General features: G+C 38.4%; 1 protein-coding gene across 2 annotated transcripts; it reads right to left on the bottom strand.

Moving 5' to 3' along the window:
- Window positions 1-229: 229 nt before the first annotated feature.
- On the bottom strand, window positions 230-10,807 carry LOC311144834 (mesoderm induction early response protein 3-like). Of its 2 annotated transcripts, none has more exons than XM_084180987.1 (13): window positions 10,762-10,807; window positions 9,932-9,956; window positions 9,498-9,643; window positions 8,058-8,192; window positions 7,695-7,818; window positions 6,917-6,990; window positions 6,614-6,686; window positions 4,787-4,935; window positions 4,550-4,631; window positions 4,373-4,467; window positions 4,045-4,172; window positions 3,646-3,800; window positions 230-3,404 (listed from the first exon to the last, which is right to left on the bottom strand). In XM_084180987.1, exons 1-13 carry the CDS (start codon window positions 10,768-10,770, stop codon window positions 2,869-2,871), a joined length of 1,731 nt encoding a protein of 576 aa, XP_084037113.1. In that variant the 5' UTR covers window positions 10,771-10,807; the 3' UTR covers window positions 230-2,868. The 2 variants fall into 2 exon arrangements, with proteins under 2 accessions (XP_084037113.1, XP_084037114.1); XM_084180988.1 differs by lacking the exon at window positions 10,762-10,807 and adding an exon at window positions 10,708-10,751.
- Window positions 10,808-11,118: the final 311 nt, after the last annotated feature.

Here is an 11,118-nt window from a genome sequence, read left to right as displayed (position 1 = left end):
GTGCCTTTGCTGTCTGAGATATCCCATGTGACTAACGTACGAACAGACGGAGACCCACAGTCCCCTCTCCGATTTAATTGTGGGGGACAACTATAAAGTATAAACCCACCATAGTGATGTCAGTGAAGAAGTTGGGGACAGGTAACACATTTTGGGGAGAGATCCACCACAAAATCACAATTGTGCGGTCACACAAGTTAATGCACAGAGTAAAGCAGGAGTCTTGAGACATTTTCCAGAGCTTTATTTCTGGATCCGTACACCATGTATTAAAGAACAGAAAATACAAAATGTTTAAAACCAAAAGAAAAGAAAAAATTCTGTGTCTATGTACAATTCTTATAAACAATAAAGCTTCTCTTTAACATTTGATTGTAAATGTGTTGATTGTCTATATTTCTGGATATACATTTATATGTTGCAGGTTTTATTCACAGATGTGTTCTTTACTTCAAATAATTAGATTTTTTATATACATCTGCTATAATCATCTCCCACCTTTTTTAAACTTCAAAACATAATACAAAATATAAAAGGAATTAGTTTAGTGCTTTCTTACACACAAAAGTCTCGCCAGAGATTACAATAAAATATCACATGAGATTTCAGCACAGGGTTGTAAAATCTAAATATTAATCTACTAGTCAATGGCCTTTACATTCAGACAGTATTTCAGAGTCTTTGTACAAACCATAGGGTGAAATATATATCACTGCACTTCTAAAGCTACAGAGCGCCTGGACACACCCACTGCATCTGCACTTTGTATGATGGTGAGCAACAATAGTCTGGTAAATCTCCCGAGGCACTTGCTGTATCTGTAAGTATTGGATGGGTATAAGGCAATATGGTATACCATTTTTGGTTATATCTATCCAACCATACCAGATCTATGCAAGTACGTAAGGGATAGGGACAAGGGCTTGATTCTAGACCCATCTCTCAAGATACTGACTACAGAAGCCATCCCTTTATCACCAAGACAAAGACAGCAATGTGAAAAGAAAATTATAAATGAAGAGAAACCAAATGGGATTTGTACATATGATTGCGGACTTCAGAACGCTAAATGTGACATTGAATAATATATTAATACGTCTTAGGTAAAGCCTTTTTTAGTGGTACATTTTCAAGAACTGTCACACAGCTAGCATGCATTGTCCCCCCAAAATATCCAAACACAAAGTCCATCAGTAAAACGTAAGAACATGTAATAATGTCTGTACATATCTACACATTATTGCCTTTTGACATGGAATCAAATTTAAAGTCTTTGTATCAACACTGATTCACAAGTTTAAGACGTCAATGAAGACATTTAAGGCTATTAGCTAATTATTTACATGAAACTGTCCACATTTGGGGAAACAATGCAAGGTGAACAAACAGCTGACTCCAATGTTTGCCATAGAAACAGAATGACTAGATAACACCTAGCTAGGTAAAACCAATGATCATATGCAAGAAACCCGACAGGACATACTCAGGATAGTGAATTATTGGATGGTACATCTTTATGTAAAAATCTATGGACTTCTGTGGCTGACATTCAGAATTATATACCCCCAAAACTAACAAATTATCCAACTCACAATGCATAGATAAATTAAGTAAACACTATTACTGCACCCATTAAACAGACAGTGATGACTCCACGACAGTCAACAATTCACAATTAGTTAGTTCAGTCAAGAGAAATAGAAGTAGGCTGTTGCTAGACTGCAACTGGACATTAATTTATGGACCGGATAATAAAAGGCGTCCTCCACAGTCAGTACTGTGGAAGTTACATAAAAGTGGCATTAAATAAGGAAATAATACTTCTAACAATCTTATGCAGGCTGTTTAAGTAGTTTCAATATAGAGCAATATAATTTAGAATACATTTTATTGCTCTTTTTTTTGCAGAGTGGTCAAGCTCAACAAGCACCATGATAAACATGCAAACAGCACAACTTGCCTAAAAAAGTACTCAACCTGGGCCAAATAGATTTATGAAGTAATGTGTTGTGCTAAGAGTATAGGGCAGAAACTATATACATTACTGTAGCTGAACACATGACATCTCAATGCAACACTAAAACCAATCCAAAAACCGTTTTTCCGTCATAATGTAAAATATTGCCATGATATTGGCTAATTTCTAGGGCAATAAGAGCGATTTTTAAGGGCATGTTTCAGACAATCTGATGGACAGAAAGCTGCTCAGCTTATTTGGGTGTTAGACCCAGCCTTATAGTCTCTAAATTGATCACTTTAAAAATGTCTTGACCTGTCACAACTCACGAGAATGAACAATGAGAAATTATCATATAATATATTGTTAAAATTCTAGAACATTCTCCTCCGGTTTGGCCACTTTGGACAATTAAAGTCTGATAAAAGCAGGTCGAGTACAAAAGAAGCTTCCACAGGAGAAAAGACTAAGGCGGAGAGGGAGGTTATAATGAGTTATTACCTACACCGCCTCGACACCAATGAGTGTTCTTGCATTAAATACAAACACCAGGCTCCCCTCGGACAAAATAACATTTGCCCAAGCCTGGTTTCTGTAAGTACCTGTAAACACTGATATTCAATCAAAAGTACCACTTAACAATAAACAAACTACATATGAAACCAGAACAAATATGTTTTGGCAGCTGAATATGAGTGGCAGGATAACGTAGCTTTGAAGAATTTGTCTGTAGATGTGTGTGTGTGGGGACATTAACACGGACATGAAACATCTCAGAACCAGAGAAAATAAATGGCTATATAAACTCTTGAGAAATCAAGATTTTTAGTTCTATACGATAAAGACATCACTGATGTCATATTTCACAAATGAAATAAATGTATACTCATATATAATTATTAAATACAAATCTAATTCTCCAGTGAGTGAGTCTTATGTACACATGGGATGGTGGTTTTAAAGGTGGAACTCTGGGGGCGGGGCGGAGGGAGGTCACTCTGACTGGAGCGCCGTGCTGTGCTGTGCGTGTGCTCCCATAAGCCCGTTGGGCTCCCCGCCAAACTCCCAAAGTCTGTGACGGACACCGCCATCTTGGTGCCGGTGATGCGGTGGTGTGTCATTTTCCGCCGCCCCTCAAAGTCCACTCCGAGGTTACCCACAGAAACGTCGTTGATGAAGGAGTCGGGCAGTGCCAACTTGAGCCTCTTAGAGGGCCGCTCGCATTCCTTGGCCCCGCACACCCCACCCAGCTGGCCCAGGTCCGAGTGGTAGAAGCCAGCATCCAGCATGTTGAGACAGTTGGGGTCTCCTCCGTTGGATGGGAAGCCCAGGGGCTCTTCGTGGGCCAGGGACCCCCGGTGGAGGCTCTCCAGAGGGGGGAAACTGTACGAGTCCAGGCAGCTCACCTCCGCTGGGCTGCACACTGTGGCCACGCTGTTACTCAGGGCTGAGGGTAGGGGACACATATATAAACTACTTGGTTATCTGTGGATTTCTTATGTATTGTTCTTAGGACTTATGTTGATTGTATAAAGTTGTATTGTTGTGTATAATATGTGTACTGTAAGTTCATACTGAATGCCAGATCTGAAGTTAGGCTTGTGAAAAATATAGTTACCCTGTCAAGGAAGATGGGGGTCAGTTTGTGCTACATGCAGTGTGGAGCGTCTGAGACCCTGTTGACTAACCTGTAAGGTCGCTGGCAGTGATGGAGTTGAGCAGGCTGAGCTGCTGCTCTGTGGTGGGCTCCATCCTCAACCCTCCTCCTCCACCTGAGCACACAGAGGAGGAGCTGTCTACTGCCAGGCCTTCTGCCTCGTCCACCAGCCGGTCCATCAGGTCCCTGTAGGCAGGGGGAAGACACAACAGGTTACCACACACACAAACACACTCAGCCACACCCACCCACAGACACATTCTCTTTTAGTAACCATGAAAGCCACCCCTTTCGTGTAGTTGCAAGCACAATAAAATAAAATGTGCAAACACAGGCTTTCATCCTATTCAGAGGGAACTCTGTCTACATACATTTCGCAATGAATTCAGACCTCAGTTACTACTGTTGAGCAGAATGAATGATCACTTACGTTACGCCAGGATAGCTGCTATATTTCTTCTTGCCAAAGCGGTTCTGCTGGACAAAGAAATCAAAGCGCTCCGACTTCTTCCACATGTAGTAAAAGGCCACACATTCAGCTACCGTCCGTGTCTTCACCTTGATGAAGGGCAGAAATACATGATGAAGAGAAGAGTTCTCCAACACAGGGAGTTAGTGACACAGGCTTTTTAAAGAAAGGCTAAATAAAGTGTCCATATCCTTACAGAGGCTAAATAAAGTGTGTCCATATCTTTACAGAAGCTATCAACATTATGATAATCTCACCACCCTTTAATCAGTAACAGAGAGAGTCCCACCTTGTGTTTCTGTATGAGGTGAAAGTTCTTATCGTATATCTGTAGTGCATGTTCAAAGTTTCGGCATTCATCTTCAGACCACGGCGGGGATTCCTCTGTAATAATCACAAGGAGTCATTTTCCCTCACAATGGAGTGACATTTATGAGTCTACTAATCATTCAAAATGGTAACTTACCCTTTGAGGATTTCACGTTACTGCAATACCACTCTAGTGCTTTGTGGGTATTGTAGTTGCATTTCACAAGCTCATACAGAGCCTACAGGGAGAAGACAGAGGAATAGGTCAACGACTTACACTGACAACAACCATGACAATCAAAGTCATGTAACTTTGAAAGACAGTAACTTTGAGATGGTAGCAGGAGCATATCTAATGTTATGACATCCAGTGAGTCTTAAAGTGATGACTGACCTGCTCATTGTCTCTCACATGAGCTCCTGCCGTGTCACTTCTTGTCCTCTCGTCGGTTGCCCATGACAACGCCTCACACAGGAAGTCCCTGACCTTGCTCTCCGACAACACGTCCGGGCTCCATAGCAACTGGTCATCATCTTCGTATACTGCACGAAAATGGCGGATGACAATCACAATGTTAAACACTATGCAATGTTACACTTGGATAAAAACAAGTCTCAATGTATGCCGGTGACTCAAGTTGTTTTCTTAACTCCGCAATCTGGATCCCTACACAGTCTTATTGAAGATCACTTTTCTAGCCTCTCTGGACTAAAACCGAATTATGACAAGTGTACCATATTACGTATTGGATCGCTAAAAGACACAGTGTTTACACTACCTTGTAGTTTACCAATAAAATGGGCGGATGGTGAAGTAGACATACTTGGTATTCACATCTCAAAAAATATAAATGAACTTACCACAATCAATTTCAATAGAAAGTTTGCAAAAATTGATAAGATTCTGCAACCATGGAGGGGGAAATACTTGTCTATTTATGGAAAAATCACATTGATTAACTCTTTGGTCCTATCACAGTTTACTTACTAATGGCACTGCCTAATCCAGACGACTCGTTTAAAAAAATCATGAGCAAAATATATTTCATTTTATTTGGAATGCTAAGCCAGACAAAATTAAACGTGCCTATTTATATCATAAATATGAGTTTGGGGGGCTAAACTTATTAAATATTAAAGCGTTAAACCTCTCACTAAAAGCTTCACTCATACATAAGTTATACTTAAACCCAAAATGGTTCTCCAGCAGATTATTAAGAAAGGCTCATCCTTTGTTCAAAAATGGCCTTTTTGCCTTTATACAGATTACAACTTCTAATTTACGACTAATTGAAAATGAAATTTGTTTTGTATCGCCCTTTCTTAAACAAGCTATACAATGCTGCTTACAATTTCAGTTTTATCCTCCAGAAAATATAGAACAAATATTATAACAAATGTTATGCTTAAACTCAAATATACTGATTAATAAAAAAACATAATTTATGGAAGAAATGTTTTTAAATGGTATTATATTTATTAATGATACTATGAATATAAAACGGTGGAGTTATGTCACATATGCAGCTATCGAAAATATATGGGAATGTCTGCTCAATCCAAACGTATAACCAACTGATTGCAGCATTACCACAAAAATGGAGGAGGCAAATGGAAAAGGGAGAAGGTAGGGAACTTGTTAACCTGCCATATATTAAAGATACAAATTGGCTGAAAGGAATTGGCATAAATAGAAAAATATACCAGTTTCATTTGAGGACAAAAATGTTGACAGCTGTGCCATACAGGTTGCAAAATAAATGGGAAGAGATTTTTGATGTACTGATTCCATGGCAAAGCTGTCATCAAAGCAAAGGTTGGCTATTTGAAGAATCTCAAATATAAAATAAAAAATATATAACTTTTTGGGTTACTACATGATGCCATGTGTTATTTCATAGTTTTGATGTCTTCACTATTATTCTACAATGTAGAAAATAGTAAAAATAAAGAAAAAACCCTTGAATGAGTAGGTGTTCTAAAACTTTTGACCGGTAGTGTATGTAAAATGTGTATGTAAAACATCTATGTAAAATGTATGTACATTTATATGTAGCAGAAAAGCTGTAAAAACAAACAAGATATGTGTCCTCTGAAGAGGGTTAATAAAAAATACAAAAATAAAAATGTTACACTTGGAAACACTGCTAAATGTCTGACTGTCAAATGCAACTCTGACAATGGGTTTATGGGTTAACCTCTTAAGAAACCCTGCACTCACCCTTCTCATCATCACCATAGTGACAGAGGTGGGTGGGGACCTCTGCTTGGTGCTGCGACCCCACCATTATTTCCTGTGAAATACAAACAGATTTACCCCCCAGAACAGAACATGCAGCACCATGTTTCTACCATCAGTCTATTTTAGGTTGAAGTCCAGGTCTAGGTTCAGTTAACCAAGTAAGGTTACTAAACAACCGTAACCATTGGAAAGTAAAATAACTGACCCCCAATTAGTGCTTATGGGAAACTTAATTCTGTATCCTCTTCAATCAAGTCACCTTTAAAAGGACAGGATTCTTACCTTTCTGGAGTCCTCTGGGCTTGGCCCATCCTCCTCACACTCTGACTCCTTATCACCGTCGTAGATAGTGTTTGCTGACAATGCAAAGACAGAAAGGGCATGCCCCATTGAAATTCTTGCTATACGAATGGGATCCTGTGCTTATCAACTCATCACATGACAAGATAAGTTCATATTAAAAGATGGTATGAAGGAAAGGGATACATTCTGACAAAGCACAAGATAAATAAGTTAATGTGCTTTTGTTTATAATGACACCTGCACTTGACAGTATTTTTGCCATTATTATGAGTTTTCAATTAAGCATACTGCTAGCTAAAATTGGGAAACATGAAGATGCACTATGCAGAAATCGCTCCGCCATTTTCTGGTTGCTAAAATTCTAATAGTTTGCCTAATTTCAGTTTATGTGACAAAACAAGCAAGTATAGAGAATCATTGTACCATCTAAACCACTGTGAAATATATTTTCCATAAGCAAAAACCGAAACTTAAAAACAGGAAGCATAGAAATAGCACACATAGAACAGATCTACCGCTTCTTAGACTTGCTTTCAATGAGAATGACAAATCTATAACAACATTTCTATGTGAATTTGGTCAGGTCGCCCAAAAAGTTAAATATTGCAGCTTAAATAAATAAAATATTGCAGTGGCTCATAACATGCACTATATGAATCTGCCCAATTGTATTTGTGTTTTGTAATTGTGCTCTGACAATGTCTTATTTATCCCTGAGGTGTCCTAATAAAGTTGCAATTGAAGTGAATTGCCTTACATCTGAGTGTTCTGGGGAAGAAGTCGGTGGCCTCGTGGGAAGTGACTGAAGGGGTGAGGTCATCAGCGGAGGACTGGGTCTCCTCCTCATAGTCTCCTGATAGCAGGTCTTTAGCAATCTCCTCCTGTGGAAGAACACAATCACCATTTGTATCGTTAGAAACTAACCCACCAAGGATCAATTGATCCTAAAAATTCAGTCTGCCATAACCACACTTTAGAGGTCATACAAAAGTAAGACACGTATAATGTAATCATAATTGGATAGATGGCCTACTGATGATATCACAAATACATTTGACTGAAAACATTTTTTTAATATTCCCTTTACCAAATCTGATATAGTGCACTGAATTTTGCTCACCTTGTCCAAAGTCATGTCTGGCAGTTCATCCGTCAGCTCCCCAGAAGAGCTGTCCATGCTGGAGCCTGCAGCCGTACTGACAGACGCCTCGTAGCGGTAGATGGCCAGCAGTTCCTCCAAAGGCATGTTCCCCTCCTGTTACAACAAATAGAAATCATATTAGACCATGTCTCTACAATCAAAATCATGATAACACATGTCTGCTATGTGAAGAATGGTTAGACAAAAGTTCCATGACACAGTGTCTGTCTCCATAATAAGACAGAACATAGTCATGTACACATTATGCTTCCCCCCCCCCCCAGCCTATAACATTTTATTAATTGAAGTAGGGAGGTAAGTGGTCATTTAAGCATTGACAGAATGAAAGATATTCCTATAAAATGACAACTACATTGGCTGTCCAAAAGAAAGGAAACTGTCCATTAATTTCTATTGTAAGCCAACCTAGCTACAGATTGTAACACCAGATAATCTGATTTAATGGGTAATTTTTTTTGACCATCATACTGGTAGTTACAGGATATATAAAAAGGTCGGCAGAGATTTTTCCAACTAACCTGGTATTGGCGATACCGTCTTCATCCTTGATTCGTGGAAAAAGGAGTCTCATAAAATGTCTGTGTCCAGTTGCAGGGGGTCCGTTTGAATTTAGAAAATGCTTTGTTATTAAAATAAATAAATGTTTTGGTCCATGAAGTAATCCAACAATGTGTATGCCGCCATCTTGTCTATTTCAAGTCTTCTCACATTAATCGAGACAGGTCTGTCTGTCATGCAACACTTTGGGGTGGACACACCTGTCTCAATCAATGAGAGAAGACTTGAAATAGATATTTAAGAAATGGAACACTAGGCACTTTAATAATGTTTACGTATCTTGCACTACTCATCTCATATGTATATACTGCATTCTATTCTATAATATTCTATTGTATCTTAGTCCATGCCACTCTGTCATTGCTTGTCCATATATGTATATATTCTTAAATTCCATTCCTTACTAGTTTTGTGTGTATTGGGTATATGTTGTGAAATTGTTAGATATTACTTGTTAAATATTACTGCACTGTCGGAGCTAGAAGCACAAGCATTTCGCTACACCCGCTATAACATCTGCTAAACACGTGTATGTGACAAATAGAATTTGATTTGATTGCGATATACACATTGTTGGATTACTTATAAGACAACATTATGTATTTTAATAACAGAGCATTTTCTCAATTCAAACAGACCCCCTGCAACTGGACGCAGACATTTTATGAGACTCCTGTTTCCACGAATCGAGGACGAAGATAGTATCGCTAATACAAGGTTAGTTGAAAAATCTCTGCCGATGTTTTGTATAGTCATACCTGTAACTACCATTATAATGGAACAAATGTTGGGTTGAATCACATTATCTGGTGTTGCAATCTGTAGCTATAGCCAACCAACCTTCTCTAGATCGGCTATCTCTGAGTTGCAGTTTTTCTCGCCCTCAAATGACTCTTCCTCCTCCAAAGTCCTCTCGTCGTCATATTCATGAACTAGCATCTCGGCTGACGGATCGAAGTCATGATCTTCCGACGACAAAGAGCCAACTGTGGAGCGAAAACGATTTTAGAACGCAGTTTAAAGGCACCGTTATAAGGACAACCCGCAAATAAATTAAGATACTCTTGGCAAAACTGGCACTGCTTGTCATTACCATTGGCGAACCCAGAGCATCATTTACATGGAATTACTTTCTCAATAAATATTTTTTATAAATGTATTTAGCTACATGGTATCATAATAAACATTAACTGAATATAAAAATGGCATGTCATATTCATAACTTCAGTATTTCACATTCAAATACCTTTTAAAAAAGATAATTCTGAAATTACCTGGGCTCGAACTCCCGAAGGAAGCCTGTTTAGAAGAACAAAAAGATAATAGCACAAATTAAGCCATTTTGAAGACTAAATAATATGCTATATCTGTGAACACTACTGTTAACACGTTCGTAAACTTTCATTAAAACAAATGTAATTTTGTACAGCAGACATTGTCAATAACGTCCACCACGATAAATAAATAAACAATAGCTCTGCGTTTTCCGCAACCTGAAAACACATACCGACCGCACAGACAGACTAAGCGGTTTTATGTAATGTTATAGGATTTAAATATTTAGTAGCAATATGATATAACATTTGGATGTGGCACGCAAAATAACATCTAGGCCCCTATATCCATCTTTGTGTGCCGTCAATGCTCTGAAATTAGCGAGAAAGCAAATCTTATTAACAACAACAAAACAAAAAACAATCGTATTGTTTAGTTACTGTACACGATAACCTAAAACTGGGAACAATTCACCAGTCATAGGCGATGTTTTTGTTTTTACACAAGAACCGAAAAATACCATCCCAATTAAATGCAAATCAAATGTATTTTTATTTTCTTCCCCCATCAAATTGGCGTTTGAGTCTGCCCAGTAATGTTAGCAAAGCAGCTGAGAGCGAACGCGCACAGGCCTTGTCGTGAAGGATCGGTTTATACATTAAAACATATTTTAGAGGCATATTTACGGCAATTTTGACACAAAACCACAAATATGGAACAAAAAAACCTTAATCTATGCAATCGATTACATTTAAATAGAAAGTTAGCAACACACATTTTCTAAACATCGATTTAAAATCTGATGATCCTCCCCTGTTTTCACTCTTACCTCCGCCATATTGGTACCTTTAAGTTCGTTCCAGCTCAGCACCCGGATAGACTCTCTGAACCAATCAGAGATCCAGGTAACAGTAGTCGTGACGTCTTTCTAAAGACTGGTAGGCTGACTACCGTCAAAATCTAGCCAGTTACTGTAAAAATTGACTTTGATCAAAATAAATTGATTGGCAAACGTTGAATTGGTTTGTATTCATTTGAGACCTCTCAGAAACCACTATCCAAGCAGATACTGTTGAATAACTTCTGAAATTACTATTCATAATGCTGAACTTACTTTTCCTTGAATAAATGAAATCTGACAATTTACTAAATGTACTAAAACTAAATCAGACAATTTCAATTCCGC

The sequence above is a fragment of the Coregonus lavaretus genome, assembly GCF_964263955.1.
Source record: "Coregonus lavaretus genome assembly, chromosome: 17".
Classification (NCBI taxonomy): Eukaryota; Metazoa; Chordata; class Actinopteri; order Salmoniformes; family Salmonidae; genus Coregonus; species Coregonus lavaretus.
The sequence above is the reverse complement of the archived record's forward strand: the minus strand, read 5'-3'. Positions and strand labels throughout refer to the sequence as shown.

Coding starts and splice junctions, on each gene's coding strand:
- LOC311144834 (XM_084180987.1), bottom strand. Junction 4,468..4,549: donor TAACGTGAAATCCTCAAAGG/GTAAGTTACCAT, acceptor TGATTATTACAG/AGGAATCCCCGCCGTGGTCT. Junction 4,173..4,372: donor ACCTCATACAGAAACACAAG/GTGGGACTCTCT, acceptor CCCTTCATCAAG/GTGAAGACACGGACGGTAGC.